General features: G+C 45.1%; 1 protein-coding gene across 6 annotated transcripts in view; it reads left to right on the top strand.

The window, feature by feature from the left end:
* Positions 1-16,818, top strand: part of LOC120948514 (hemicentin-1) — a 194,028-nt gene that overhangs the window by 134,183 nt on the left and 43,027 nt on the right. For all 6 annotated transcript variants that reach the window (XR_005750957.2, XM_040364925.2, XM_040364927.2 and 3 more), the window contains one exon: positions 12,690-12,898. Coding sequence is in view for 5 of the 6 variants with exons in the window: in XM_040364925.2 (XP_040220859.2) it covers positions 12,690-12,898 (209 nt within the window). In the remaining variant the exon portion in view is untranslated. The remainder of the gene's footprint in view (positions 1-12,689; positions 12,899-16,818) is intronic.

Genomic DNA, 16,818 nt, shown 5'->3' with positions numbered 1-16,818 from the left:
TCGAAAGGGAGCAACTTTACCCCCACCCTCAGAGTGAGAGGTGAGAAGCAGCCGAAGCAGCAAAGACACGGGCTGGAGAAAGTTTTCCCTTTCAAATCCGCCCGTCTGTTTGTCGTTCTAAGGGGGGGCGAGAAGGTGCTCTCTTCGAGTAGGGGGGATGGGGTTCATCCACCCCCCTCCCCCTCCCAGAAAAGTTGTTCCAAAGCATACGTACCGCCGAAGTGTTCCAAACGCACCAGCCCACACCCCACTTGCCAGCGGTAAGCCGAAGGAGAGGACGCTCCAGAATGTGGCAGCGCTACTTCAAACGAAATTTTATTTACAATTCAATTGACTTCTCCCCTTGGCCCCCGACCAACCATTGCCGGCACGGGACGGTGCAGGAGTTCGGAAACTTATTTTCCATCTAATATGTTAATATTTCATCCGCTCGATCGAAGCGAACGCCTCAGCCAGCCATAGATTTGGCGAGTACAAAGCTAGAATGTATATGTCTGCCGGTGGCCTGCTGGCCTGTGCGTACCGCACACACACACACATTTCCGCAACCGCAAACGGGATTTGCTGCCGAGCGGGTCCGTGTTGCAGACGCTCGTGGTGGTAGGCAAATTTGACTGGCAAAACTTTTCCATCCACTGCGGTACGTAATACGTGCCCGCTGTGGCTTTCTGTAACGGAACGGGCGGGACGGCAGGAGGCGACAGAACGAACGAGAAAAAGTTACTTACTGACTTGCCTTTGCCATCGCAACTATCACGGTGTGCTTGGACGAAGATTCAGCCAACCAGGGCCCCCCTCCCTCCCCCGGGCCTAAACCACCCAATCAGATAACAGCGAAGCGGAGGAGTTTGTGCATTCATCAAATGAAATTTATGTACAATGTGCATAACATCCTTCCTCCCAGCAGCGAGAAGAGGGAGTTCCATGCACTTACTGATGGAGCGAGGGAGGGGAATGGTTTACTCCAGCTGCAACAGCCCTGCGCCACCCTGTGCTGGACTAAAGGCACAACTCGTTTAAATAAAACATTTCAACTTGCTGTTATAGTTTATTGTGGCGAGCAGAATTGAACGTCAATCCCCGGCTGTCGACCCAGGGGGGGGGGGGCATGCAACAAGCAAAAGCGGCCAATGAAATGCTTTGCTAACAACGCCCATCCATCGAACGGTGGACTGTGAATAAAGCTGACCGATGTTTTACGGCCTGTCATTGATGTGTTTTGCACGAAATGTCAAGCCGGTGCAGTCACCCGTCGGCGTATTAGGGCGAGTTGCGTGTAACCCATGGAGGTGCAGACGCTTCCACACGAGCTGCAGCTACTAGTGGTGGGAGCTCGGAATCGGAACTACTCGATTCCATAACTGGCTCCGGAATTGGCTACGGAATCGGATTCGGCTCTGGAATCCCGCCGAGATCGCTTCGAGCTAGATCGCTACTTGACGTGGAGGAACGCCGCACTTGCTTTGGCTCCTCTGATCCGTTTATGCGTATGTGCCGTGAGTTTAATGTCATTTGTGATCGTCATCAACCTGACATGTCGCGCACCGCATTGCTAAATAGTATCCGTTTCGTGCGACCTTTTACGTGTTAATTATTTTACTTAAGACTAAGATAAATGGATGACCGAAACGTGACCATAATATAATGACTGTAATCGAATTCGCTTCAAGTGGGCCACTTGCGGTCCGTTGAATTTTAATAAATAAATAACAAATAACAAAATCTTCATAAGAATTAATCGGTTTGAAGTACATTTGGATCCTTTGCAGCTTATTAAATAGGGCATCAAAGCATCCAGTGGAATCATTTGGACAGTTAGATGAGAAAGGATTCATCGTTTCATTGCAGCATGCATTGAACGTTTAATTCCTTTAATGTTTAACCCGACTGCGACTTGCTCCAAACGCACTCCAAAACGATCCATTCTCATGGAGATTCCAATTCCAGCGCTGATTCCGATTCCAGAGCCGATTCCATTTCCGAAGCAGATTCCAATTCCAGAGCCGATTCTGATTCCAGCGCTAATTCTAGAACCGATTCCAGAGCGATTAACGTTTTGCCATTAAGGAAGCCATTAAAGACAAAGATTTCACCATTTCAATATGGGAACTGTTCTAAAGCAATCTTTTTTATGTAAAACAGTTCCACTGGAAGTTTTTATTTTCATTTCATTTGAGATGAAATAATAGAACAGTTTGAACTGCATTTCATTATTATTTATAGTAGAGTGAGTGAGTGTCCATTGAAGTTAATTGGATAAAACAAAAAAAGAACATTTTTGTTTCTAAAGACCATTCTCTACAACCCGTCCAACGATCGACAAGTTACCAAATTTCGGCAATCGTCACACAAAAGTTGAAGCTCAAAACCAAGGCTACCACACAAAAGTAGGCAATGGGTCGCCTAGTCGAACTGTCCTACCACACACACACACTGCACCGCACATCAACCCAAACGGGATGGACGGAATGTTACCAGTATGGTACGAATAAACTAAGCGCACGAGAGCGCTCGTCAACGAACGCTAACGAACCATCACACACAACCATCACCTACATCATCACCATTGCCCGTCATCATCGTCATCGTGGGCTAGGGACGATGAGAAAGCTCAAACGAACCTACCGTACCAACGCACCACATCGTGCCATCGGTTGCAAGCCAAACACACACATCTACACACACAGCATCAGCAGCTGCTTAGAGCGATATTGTACCGAGACGAATGGCAAACGGCACCACATGTCGCCCGTTATGCACAAGGGCCAAGCCAAGCAGCAGCAGAAGCAAAGCTACAACAAAAAAAAATCACCCTAGCCACATACACATACGAAAAGCGCCGATTCCGAGGCATCGGGAGAGCGAGCGAGATATTTTATTGCAAATATATTTATGTTATTTGATTTTGATATGAATATGTTAGCACTTTATGCAGATGTAATAAAACATTCGCATGTCGCTCTCGTTCTGCTTCCCCGATGGAAAGCCGATGGAGGCGCCCGGTACGTTTCATGGGCGCAGCGCGTTCCACACGTTCGTTGGCACCATCGCCATCGCACAGCATCATCCACAACACTGCAGCTTCCATCCGTCTATGTGTGCGTGTGTGTGAACAAGGGGCAAATAAATTTTCCACAATCACACCTTCCTTCCTCTCCCCAGTGCTGCAGGTGTGGAGGGTACCGCCGTGCCCGTCTAACTGTGCGGGGCACAGCATATTTATGGGGAACACATGCTTGAAAAGTAAAAGCATCACAACCGTCCGTAAAGCTCGCATTACGTACCACATCTACACACCCCTGCGTTGGCCAACGGGGTTACCGTGGCAGCATTTGCTGGACAGATGACATTTGGTTGAGGTTCTCGCGCAACACCAAACATCATCACAACCCGGGCGCTCGCCCGCTAAACCGACCGAAAGGGGTTTGTTCCCCACACGATAAGGGCTGCAGGATGTTCGTCGGAAATCGAAATTTAGCCACACAGCCAACCCCCCTCGTTGGACGGGCTCCGGTGAGGAAAAGGTGAAACGGTTACATGTGCGAACCGTTTCAACAGCACGATAAACAACAGCTTTTTGCATGAAATGTTAAACAAAACGCGGGCGCACAGGGCATGATGGACAGTGTTTCGATATCGCAACACTGCCACCGCTAAGCTAGTGCAACATTTTCGGCACGGTGATTTACTTTCACACACACACACATACTCACACACACACAACAGTCCGTCCGTAAAAGACCAAGTCCATCTCTGGTTCGGAGCGCTACAAATCAAACGGGTTCGTTTACACTTCGCTTTACAGTTTCAGCAGTTGCTGTAGTGTGAGAAACCGGGTCCGATCCCTAAGGGGGGGAACTTTCTAAATAAGCACACACACACACACACACACACACACACACACACACACACACACACACACACACACACTTAATTTCGATGGACACTGGCGTGGGAAGCGAACGATTGTCCCTAGAGCGGTGGTGCGATGGAATTGGAAGCGAATTTCCATCCACTGGCAAAACAAACTTTCCACCGGACACACTGCTCATAAAACATTCAAACGCAAACGGTTCGTTCGCTGAGAGCCTTCGGGAGCACATTTAGAGTGAGGTGATTAATATTAAATGTGCAGCAAACAATATTTAAAGGTAATCTATGAGAGGGGGCATACGGCTAGAACTTTTACCCTATTACTATGATAAGCTTTGGTAAGCTCATGGGGGGAGCTTTTAAATTGAGATTCAAAAAGGGGATATTTTTGTTTGGAAATTCAATTAGTTGCTAGCGGTTTAAAGGTCATCCAGCTACACGCTTTATCCACTGTGTTGATGTGTGCCACATTTGTCGTTTTGTCTAATTATCGTAACACAATTATTTATACTGCTCTGGGCACAAAGTATCGTTCTGTGCAATCGACAAACATCTATCTAGCTGCAAAACGCATCAACAACAGTTCACCGCAACAACCACAACGTAAACAGCGAACCCCCGAAGTTCGTGGGAAAGTATACAACTTCATCGAACAAAACGGTTCCATCTATCAACAACGTACACACAACAAAACACACCCCATGACGTGACAATGTGCCGACACCGCCACCACGCTGATAATGATGGTGTGTGTGAGAGCGAGAGAGAGAGAGATAGAGAGGGCGCGCGCGCCTACAAAAACATCGGTGATAATTGAAAATAAAACCGTAAACATGCTTTCCTCGCAAGCGAATACAACACTTTCCACACAAACAAACGGCAACAAACAAGCGGAAACAAGAGGGGGGAGGTGGAGAACAAAAAACGCATCCAAAACACAGCCCCATAATTATGTTCCCCACTTTACCGGAAAATCAATCAAAGCACAACCGAAGGCACGACACCGGTTGCGGAAGGGGACAAAATGGGCAAGGACATCAACAAAATAACACAACCGTGGAATGAAAAAAAGGAAGAGAAAACAAAAAGGCACAACTCAAAAACCCGCACCAGGAAAACAAACCACTCGCACGCCAGCAGAAAAGGGGGAGGAAAGAAAGAGACACAGTTATCCCACTGCAATCGACCGGCCGAACCTCCATTTGCATGGCAAAAGCTAATAAAAATGATTTAATGGTTCTAATTTTGTGGGAAAGCTTTTACTTCCACGCTTCATCGCCGCCTCGAGCGCTTCACCGCCTCCCACAGGGGGGCCGCAAATAAAGCTGCCCAGTACACCGGGCACCATCCCAGATAGACCTTCGGCTTTGATGGATTTCCCAACGAACGAAACGTTATCGGACCTGAAGCGGAGTGCTGCGAAACGGGACGTGCACAGGGTTAGGTGTGAAAAATAAAGGAAACGTGCTGACTGGGTGGTGGTGGTCACCCTTTTTTGTCGCTTTTATTCAAGGGAAATGAAATGAAATGAAATGAGAAAAGGATTTCAACGCTCTACCGGCGTGCTGCATCATTATCCGGGTTTGGCGGATTCGGTGATGCATTTAGCACCTATGTTCGATGTTAGGGAAAAGTGTGCTGTTTTTCCCTCTTTATCACCCTCATTTCAACTCGCAAGATCTCTTACCCCATCGAGGGTGAATTACGACATCGTAATAAAAGCATTTCGAGGGTCCGCAAACCTTTCGCCGCGAACGAACGGACTAACACAACAAAACTCACCGCTAGTAGCTCGCGTCAGGTCAAATAAAAACAAACACCCTGTTACAACTGTCCAACTCCCAGCGGAACCACCTATCTCTGTTACTCTTCCGCTCCGTCTCTCTCTTTCTCGCTCCCTAATGGATCGATCGGGCTAAACTGCTCGACGTGGGTGCTGCTGTTGGGACATAATTTGTGGGCTGTTTTATGCGTGTCAGCCGGTCCCGGGGTGGCTGTCGCTGTGCATCTCGCACCTCGCTGTGTGGTAACGATAAACGACCCCCAAGGCGTGTATGTGTGTGTGTGCGGTACAGCATTCGCAGGAGTGTCCCCGCAGGACATTTAGGAGATTGATTAGCCTGCCCTTTCCTCCAGCGCCCGCGCGTTTCTGTCCTTTGCGATGGTTCTCGTGTGTTTGTTGAGGTTGGTCCGTGACTTTGTGCACAGGCACACATACACACATAGTACACACACGTACAACCACACGATACGCTACACGTAGGCTTCCCGTATGGCAGACGTCCCGGTGCGTCCAACGGCCCAGCGTGTGATTTTTATCACTTTTCTACTAGCCCGGACAGAGGACCCAACGTTGTACGCCACGTGTGACGACGGACAACCAGAGAGAAAGAGAGCGAGAGATTGAGGGAGAGAGAGTGTCACAGAGGCACCGCCGATAACAAGGTCATAAATTTCTTAATTTTCATTTATCAAAATAAATTCTAGCCCCGGCAGGTGGTGGTGGTTGGTGATGCCAAATGAATTCACCGTAATGAAGGATTCCAGCTAACTTACACGGTAGATGGACTTGTTGTTTAAATTATGGTCTCTTTGGAAATACATTAGAGCTTTCTGTCGCTCAGTTGTGCAAGAGAATCGATGGTTTTTTTTAATACGGCACGGGGTTAGATTAGAAAATAAATGCTATACCTTATACGTCACGATGGGATTGTTTTTATTATTTTGTTGTTATTAATATTGTTATTATTATTTTTATCATTATTATTTCCCGATTTTTGTCAATTCTCAGCAATTTGCTGGGACATTTTTACCTACCCCAGGCTATTCAAATGCCATGATTATTATATTCCCGATATTATTTTTACTAGAATTATTATTACTATAATAATAATAATAATTATTATTATTATTATTATTATTATTATTATTATTATTATTATTATTATTATTATTATTAAAATAATAATAATAATAATAATAATAATAATTATTATTATTATTATTATTATTATTATTATTATTATTATTGTATTGTATTGTATTATTGTATTGTATTGTTTATTGTATTAAGTGATTGGCCAAACAAGCGGCCTTATCACTGAATTAAAACTAAAACTTAAATAACTAACGCACTGTACAATGACAAAACGGATCAACAAAATCTCGTAGGTAGGTGCCAGTCAAATAAAATGTAACGCTGATTAAACTTACGGGCCATCGCAGTCATTGGGTCGTTCTCGCTGTATGCACGTCTTGTAAGGTCAGTTCTTATTAGTCTGTAGTTACGGAACACTCTAGGAGGGACATTTATGTTGACTCTAGCCAGTAGTTCTGGCGAATCTATCTCACCGACAATAAGTTTGGACAAAAACGTACATTGGGCATTATCACGTCTCCTAGCAAGTGTGTCCAGACCAAACAACAAACAACGAGTATGATACGATGGACGAGGGGTTACATTACGCCACGGAGTGAAGTGTAGGACAATACGAGTAACTCTCTTTTGGACAGCTTCTATTCTATTGGACCAAACACTAGAGAATGGACACCAAACTGTAGAACTAAACTCGAGGATGGAACGAACATAGGACTTATACAGAGTTAACAGGCAGTGTGGGTCATTGAGTTCTCTCGAATGTCGACGAATAAATCCTAGCATTTTGTTAGCTTTGTCTAAAATATCACAGTAATGATGTCGGAAATCTAGTTTGCGATCCAGGGTGACTCCTAAATCCCTGACCGTATTGCACCGCGGTAGTTGTGTCCCTGATATGCTATAGATATACCTTATCGGACTAGCTATTCTAAAGAAAGACATTGACGTACACTTATCAACAGAAATTAGCAGGTCGTTATTGATACACCAGTCAGAGAAAACATCAATCGATCTTTGCAGAGAAAGAGAGTCGGAAGTGTTACGTACGATACGAAACAGCCTAACATCATCCGCATAAAGCAGACAATCTGCTTCCGTAATGGCCAGTGTGACGTCGTTAATAAAAAGCGAGAACAGCAGTGGTCCCAAGTTGCCGCCCTGAGGGACGCCAGATGAACTCTCGAAAACGTTAGAGGAGACACCATCGATTTGTACGTAGTAGCTACGTTCAGAGATATAGGACCTGAACCAATTCACCAGCGGAGTAGAGAGACCGATCCGGGCGAGCTTAGCCAACAGCAAGCGATGGTTCACACGATCAAACGCAGCCTTAAGCCTTAAGTGTATACTGCATCCATCTGAGCTCCGGAAGTAAAGGCTGCGTGGCAGTTGGAGACGAATTCCACCAGGTTTGTGGTAACACTGCGTCGAGGAAAGAAACCATGCTGGCGTGTAGAAATATAAGAACGACAGTGATACATTAGCGAGTTTTGTATGACGATCTCAAACACCTTGGCACAAGAAGGCAAGGTGGTTATACCGCGGTAGTTCTCAGCAGAGTTTTTATCCCCTTTTTTGTACACCGGAAACATCACAGAGGATTTCCAGGCCGTGGGTACAGTACTTTGTGCAAAAGAGAGTTGGTAGATTTGAGATAGAGGCTTTGCTAAAAATTCGCGGCATTTGGCAAGGATTGCCGTAGGAATACCATCGGGTCCAGGGTTGTATGAGGTTTTGACCTGCTGCAGAGCACGTAGTACAGTATCTACCGAGATAATAATATCGCGTACATCAATGTCAACAACATCACAGGGCGCATTATTTAAAGCTATTTAAAGCTATTTATGTTATTTAAAGATATTATTAATTATTATAAATGTTATTTTTATTAACCTTTTTCTTATTATTACATCTTTTTAATGCAGTCGCTTTTGTTTTGGCTATGAAAATGTAACGCTCGTCGCATTGCCGCATTTTGAGAGCATTATTCCTGCCAAATCTCTCAAATGCACCTTACGCTCTATATTGCCGTTTATCTTTTCTCTTTCCACGTTGTTTTTAGCGCAATGATGTATTTGTTGAAATGATCCATGTAACTATGTTTAGGAAACTATGGATCCAAACCATTAACGTCCTATGTTTTTGAAACAGAACAGGTCGATATCGAACCTGTTGCTAGGTTGCCATTTTCAGTTTGCTTTTGGACAGTTTCATGAAAAACTGTTTACAAACAAACATGAAATAGCTAAATCGAAAAAGCAGATGATTTTACTATAAGAAAGATTCTAATGCTTGCATATTTTGCGGCCAATCGCTCTTGAAGACAAAAGGCGAAGTTATTAGAGTCCAAACTGTTTTCAAAAACATTGATAAACGTTTTCATTGATTGTCATTCCATTACCACGAATTACTACCGTTTGAAAGGTTCTACTGGAGGAATCAAAAGCTTACCAGGTATTAAACAGCACAGTATATGTTACAACTGGATATAAGAAACTCTTATTAACTCTCAGTTTAACACTACAATGAAACATCGAATCGGCACACACAGGTACAATATGCAAACCGTCCTTTGCGTATGAATAAATTTCCTTGAAACGGATTTTTTCAACATTGATGTCGATGCGCAGACAGTTTGCATTAAAAGTTTTTCGAATGGGATTTGTCCAATAAAGAGACTTTAACTGTAAGACTTTTTAAACGCAATCGGTATGACAGTTGCCAGGTGCCTTTGGTGACTCATGTTTACTGCAAAAGAGAAATTACTAATCCTGAATCCCAATTTCGAACACCCGACTATTCGACCATTTTCCAATCAAAAGCGGCAACCCTTGCCCAAAATCTAGCACCAAAGCTCAACTGACAGGTACTTACGCCACTGATTTCCACCAGCTTTCGGCTAGGCCTGCGTACAAATCAATCATCACAACGGGCGCCCCTGTCATTGCACGACATTGCATTTGTAATTCTACGACCGCTAGTCCGGACCGTAGTGGTTGCCCCAAAACGAGCATGCAAATATTGTCCCATCCATCTGCCGAATGGGTTTCCAATACATCAAAACCGTACCCGGTTACGCCCGTGCGTACCGCAGGGTTTCGCAAAATGAAACACACTTTTTTTAAGCCACTGTGACTGTGTATGTTTTTGGTGATGTTTCTCGTGCAAAAGAGAAAGTATTGCATAGGCACGCTCCGTGTCGCCTACCTGTGATCCGTAGTGTCGCAAACCTTGGACGGATTGATGTGTGGACTGGCGGGTTTTTTTACTCGTTTTCCTTTTCCCTGTCCTGATATTCCACTCCGGTGCGATCTGTGACTTACATTGGCTGATATTAAAATTTATGCCCTATGCGATGCCCTACGCCGAACGCTCAGCCCACGCGATCACAATTAAGAATCCGGCGCAGCCCGCAAAGCACAGCGCGGGGACGGCCCGTCGTCGTCGTCTCGCGACCGCAATTCGATACTTTAACCCGCCTTTCCCCGGTCACCAAGCGCACGTGTTGCCTCGTCGAACGGAAGGGCCGGAAGGATGGTGCGCAAGCAACATATCACGGAAGTACGGAACAGGTTACCCTACTTCGCCGTCGAGCTAGCAAAGGCGGAGCTGGAGAAACATCCCCCGCGCGCGTTCGGAAAAGTAATAAAGAACAATTGCGTCACATTCGGTTGATTTATAGATTCGATCCGTCCGCCCGATGGCTACGCTACGGCAAGGGCCGGGATTGTTGCACAGCCCGATTTCTTAACCGGTAGGTAAAGGATTGCAAAAGACGCGCCCCACTGGGCTGTGTAGCGCTGAGGGGTACTGCGACGATACTGCTAACAGGGCATGACCATAAAGCATAGTTTTGGAACGCCGAGGCCACCGGGTGGATGAGCGGTTTCGGCTCGTAATTCTTTTGCACCGCATACACACACACGGAGATAGAGAGTAGGTAAGACGGGGAAGGAGTAGACAGAGCAGAGGAGGACGGTGATTGGAAACTGTCCTGTATGGGATTGTGCTTGCGCATTGCGCATTCCAATAAACCGTCAAAGCAAGCAAAGCGTCGGCTCTGTGGCCTGCTTTGATGAATGGGTTGTACGGCTCTGTTTAAAAGCTTTATTTCACTGATTTTCCTGCTCTTCCAGCACCTTTTGACTGTTCGCTTCAGTCAATGATGTATTGGAAATTGTGCTACCGAAAGAGAAAGAGAGAGAGCCTGGACAATTTATGAAACAAAATGTACTTATATTTTATCCATGTTGTGGAATGTAACGATCATCCCCTCATAGCGTTTGGTACAAACAAATGTAGCTGAACTTCATGTTTGCTCCCACAACAATCTTACAGGTTTTTCCAGGGGTCCTCATAGTTGTAGGACACTTCGTTGACTCTTTCTGATTGGAAATGAACTTTATATGATGGTAATTGGACTCTTGGCACCCTTTTTGCACAGGCTCTTAGGAAATTCCTGTTGGATTTGTCCAGCAAGGGTGCTATAGAGTCCAATTCCTATTACATTAAGTTCATTTTACGTAAGAAGCAGTCAACAAAGTGCCCACTGCTATGAGAACTCCTGAAAACCCCTGTATCACAACAGCACTCTTCGACAGGGGTGAGGGTATAATTCTCGCGAAACGATTGTACAAGTTGTAGAAAATAAAACCCATTTATTATCTTTATCGATACAGCCGGAGTGAGTTAGAAATGGAACATACGTTTTTGATTTATTTTCTCCCCGTTTACATGCGCTTTTCCGATTGTACTTCCTTTATTAATGAACCCTTCTACAGTTCCCTCTCTTCCACCCGCATGGTATATCGCTATTTAGAAGGATTAAAAGCGCCCATAAAACAAAACTGAAATCCCGCACCTTCTGCCCTTTGCTCAGCAAAGGCAACTAAAATGGGCTTTCACACAATTCAAAAGTACACTTATGGTATATTGCTCCCCGCTAGTTCCCGTTGCGCTCCCTTCTTTGCGGAATTCATTCATTCGCGGATCACTACGTACGTGCGACCATCGGATCGGTAGATAGGCCGACAGCTAAAAAAGAAATGGATGGAATTGGTCGTCAGTTCTTGTTGCTTTGTTACTGCGTTCCCTTCTGCACGCGGTTGGGCGAGTCCGCGTCGTATCGGGGAAGCTGTAATTTATCCACAATGCACCACCATCATATGCCCGGGCACACGTACCGCCGGGGGGGATTTAGAATGCTCGAGCTTTTGTTGCAGTAATGTGTTGGATTGTGTTTTGCAAGAGTGCGTAATGGAAACAAAAAGTATTATTTTGCACCACAGCCGCTGATTGAAATTGTGATCGAAGGATTGATTGCTTTTTTTTATTTTATCCGTCAACTAAATCAAACACAATTTTACATGTAAATGGATTCCACTTAGTGCAGAAAACGTCATGAATAAGTAAAAAAAAACTTCCATTTTAAAGACATAAACTTTCCATCTATATTTGAGGTAAATGAGTGCATGATTTGGTTTAGAATTAAGGATTTTTGACGCTGTAAATTTAATTTCGCATTGCAAATATAGAAGACGACCCATTTTTCATGACTTGATGCTCAATATAGTAAACGAGCAGTCAATAGTTTAAAGCATGATTAAGTGATAGATTCAGATCGATTTTATTTAAATTCATTACATTGGAAATTTTTAAACTGATTCCAACTGTCCAACTTAATTTGATTAGGTTAATTTTGTATTTGGTTTAAAGGAATTTCTTCAGCTCCTCGCGTCTTCCCTTTTGTATACAATAATTCATGCAGTTTGTAATTCATGATTCGTTTTCGAGCAGTTCTTCACTCCAAGCAGATTATACCCTAATCTAAGTTTCCTGATGTTTAGTTCATGCAAATTCAAATTGATCTTCGCAAATAATTCACCTATTTCTAACGTGCACTAATCATCGCCCTTCCCTGCCCTTGGAATCATTACAGACAAGCCCATCTGCCGGCCGGATCAGAAGAAAATCTACGGCGTCGCCCGGAACGAGGCGGCCGAGATCCTGTGCCAGGTCGATGCCTATCCACCGCCGGAATCGTTCAAGTGGTCCTTCAACAACACCGCCGAAACGATCGATATGCCGCAGAGCGGATACCGCGTGCACGCCGAGCAGGCCTCGTCACTGACCTACACCCCAGTAAAGGTAAACGCTTCAAACAGGCCCTTGAAGGGACCATCACACATACACGCGCGCACACACAGCTCTCACCTGCAACCACAAACATTCGACTATCTAGAGTTTCATTTCCTACGCGAACCCTCCATGCCACTCGAACGCCAAATCGGCATGAGCGAATGTGTTTGTGTATGTCCTAACGACGGTCGGAAAAACTCCCCCCAAAAATCACACACACACATGGGCAAGCTCTGGCTGACAGATGTGGTTTTTTAAGGGTGCGCAGCTGCTAGAAGGCACAAACTCCAGTGCACAAAACCACACAAACACACACACACACACCGACACAGGACAAGGTTTGGGAAGGTAGGGGGCTCAGGGGTGGGAAATTGTTGATGTGCATAAATAATCAACCGAAGCCGAACTGAGCGGGACGAGCGGGTACAGCGGGCTAGCCGTTGTCGCTTTCCATCTGGCTAACGCCACTAACGGACGAGGCTCGATGCTTGGTAACACTACCGCAATGGGAGGATTTGGGAGGTTTACCTTTGCAGGCTCATCTGCCGCTCGGGTCTGCTTGATCGCCTCCTCCCACTTGGTTCGCCTATGCTTGCAGTTGTCACCGGGCGAAGCAGCCCCAGCTCCGGCACCAGAACCACATGTGCAAACGGTTGTCCACATTTAATTAAATATTTAAATCACCTGACCTATAAAAAAGCCCCCCTCCGATCGCACAGCAAGGTGCGACAAAAGGGCCACCTTTTCCGACACGAGCACACCACCAAAGCGTCCAACGTCACATTAAAACATTTCCTTCGGAGCAAAAATTTCACCGAGTTTTTGGGGTTGTGTTTTCTGGTCAATATTACAGTACGGGGGCACGCGAGGGCACGAAGGAAGGGGCCAGTGCAAATCCCCTTCTCTGCAACCGAAGTCAGGTGAGCTGAATAGGAGCAAGACTCGGTACGGCCCTGGGTCGGGATTTTATGTCACCACGGAAGCAAAGGAAATAAAAACAAAACCCTAAGCGAACGTGTGAGCGGCAACCAGCAGAGGAAAGTAAGCGAAGAAGAAAAACTAGTGTGATAGTCGTAACGTGCCTGTTTGCATGCCTCCATTGCCCGCGCACACCCAGTGTTCAGCGTCCGCTAAGCACTGTCGTTCGTTTATTTGTTTGCAATCGCTCCACACACACACACACACACACACACACACACACACACACACACACACACACACACAACCACACCGTTTTCGCACCAAGCCTCCAAAGGGCTGAACCAAACCAAACACCCGACGCCGAATCGCGTGAGCACCATGCCCTGCCCTTTTGCACACGGCGCGGGAAACCATGGTGGAAACGTGGCGGAAAATATACTTTATTTTTCATCACTTTTAAAAGCATTTTACCATTAAAGGCAAATTTGTTGCATGTTGCCATGGCGAAGCGTCCGAAGTTGTTTTCCATCCGTGTGCCAGGGAAATGTGTGTTCGTGTTTGTATGTGTGTTTTTCGCTTTCTCTCTTTATTGCTCCGTTGCTGGAGTTAAAAGAGAAGCGTAGAGTGCAGGAACGCTTTCGATCGGCGAAAGTGCTGCCCGATGGGCGCAGAAAACCCCTTTTCACTTGGCCACATTGGCAGGCAGGCTATAATTTTTCATAAACACTGGGCCATTATTAACATACTATTAGCATAATCCATACGATCCGACCGAACGTGTACGGCCAAAAAAAGGGTACACGTACGAGAGGCGCCGCCAAGCGGCACGCCAAGCTCGCCCAGGGGTCGTCGTTCATTCATGGAAAATGAAAACGGTCCTCAGCGGGCAGCCAGAAACGCGATTCGCGACCGGATGCACACCAATGCACTTTTCGCTGGGGCAGTTGAGCCCCGTTTCTGTGGTCTGATGCTTGGCAGCTATTCTACCCCTCACTCTACCATTGCTCTTACCGTAAACGGGACCAAATGGGAAATGATGAAAGTGTATCATTACGCTCACTTACCCGAAAGACGGTATGAGGGCAAGCCGGTGACGGTGATGGCATGACGTATTGATGGCCCAATTTCAGCACTTTGCCGCCGCATGCCGTAAACCGTACCCAGGAGCTGCTAGGAGCAGCAGCAGCTGCAATGAGCAAGAACATTACGTGAAATATGGAAAAGGATTAAATTATTACCATTCGCGGGCCCCCGCGAATGGTACGAAATGTTAACCTTCACGCAGATTGCATACGTTGCGGGCGCAGCACGGGTCGTTGCAGCCTTTTTTTTTGCACCGGGCTGTGTTGGCTACTTTGTGTTCCAATTTCGAGCGTAATAACTTTTGGAAAAAGCCGTGAGGCTAAAGTGTGTTAAAATAACACTGCACCAACACCACTGCCCCCATCATCATCATCATCGACATCATGCTCATCATCGTTGGCGTTGCGATCGTTGCCTGCGGGAAGTCTGGACCAGCGGGCATGTAATTTAAAACGAATTAAGTGTGGTTCGGTGCTTATGGACGAGCTGAAACATTGTGTAAAAAAACGGTTGCTAAGCTGCACGTACGAGTCACTGGCTACAGTTTGCAATGCAAACATAGTTGAAACGGAATTCAACTCAAACATAGTTAAATGAATTAAACCAGGGCTCTGCTAACTAGGGGTCTCCGCGGGCCCCATGCGCTCCTCCATAGCCGTTAGTGTGGCCCGTGAAGACTTGGTAATGTTTAAAACAATAAGATTATAATAAGATTAAGATATAATAAGATTAAAATTATTTTTTGCTTTTTAAAGACAAAACTCAGATTTTTTTAAAGCAAAATTTTAACGTTCCATTAGCTAAAAGAAACGGCGAAATAGTCCTCTACAAAGTTATTTGCGAAGCAATGCAGCCCGCGAACTGAAAAGTTTAAAGACCCCTGAGTTAAACAATCAAATGTTATTGCTTTTTACGTTTGGTTCTTTCACACTCAACTGTGTGCACAAGGATCCTTGTAGGAGAGGGAAGGTAAAGACGGACACATTCAGAAAAATGGTAAAAATCTTTTAAACAAATATAAATACAGCCACCATGTCGAATTTAAGCTTTGGAAATAACTCACGTACGCAACTCCAGCCAGTTAGGTGGAGTTGCTAATAGATGCTTAAGGCCATTATTTAAAAAAAATCAATCTTTGATGAGCTATAGGCTCACTTATCTATTTCCGAAAGAGGTCGTATCAGTTCCACTTCTTTAATTTGATTGAACACAGAAATGGTCCAAGACTTGGCAAGACTTTTACGTTTTGTGAGGTGCATCTTAAGCATGTCGTAAGAATAACAGAATAAAGCTTTCTCCATTCTAATGGCTGGTTTATCCATCTGGCTTCCTGTTACTCTTATGTACTCTTAAGGTTATTTGTTGCCATCTGCAAATCAACAATTGGTAACTCAAATATCTCAAAACATCTCAAGATTGTCGATTTTCATCCTGCGCCATGACAGAGAGTCCGTCCGTTTTAAAGCTTTATATCCGTTGTAGTCAAACTAGATCCACACGCGATGATTTGTTTTGCTCTCAAACTTGTCCATTTTGACCGTAATTATTCCAAAAATGGTTCTCAAATGTCTTGTCACAACTTCAGATTTCATGCTACATTGCTGAAATTATTTTAATATTACTTTGTCCCAGTATTTAAAGCAACTGTTCATCTTTCAGAGAAGAAAGTTGTTGTGGTGTAGTGGCCTGAAGTGTTTTCGTGTTATTATATTTTCACTAGCTTGGTAGCTTGAGCTACAAAAGGATGCTTTTGAACTTGCTTTAATCTCCTACGATGCTTTACAGCTCATTATGAGTTGACACAGCGTGCGTACTGCGGTTCTCGTCAAAGCTTTTAACGCACACTAATCATCCAGGTCCAGGCTCAAACAGACCCCGTCAACTGCTGAAGCCACCAACGGTAGCATTCATTCCTGCTCACTCGA

Source organism: Anopheles coluzzii, chromosome 2, assembly GCF_943734685.1.
Source record: "Anopheles coluzzii chromosome 2, AcolN3, whole genome shotgun sequence".
NCBI lineage: Eukaryota > Metazoa > Arthropoda > Insecta > Diptera > Culicidae > Anopheles > Anopheles coluzzii.
The sequence above is the reverse complement of the archived record's forward strand: the minus strand, read 5'-3'. Positions and strand labels throughout refer to the sequence as shown.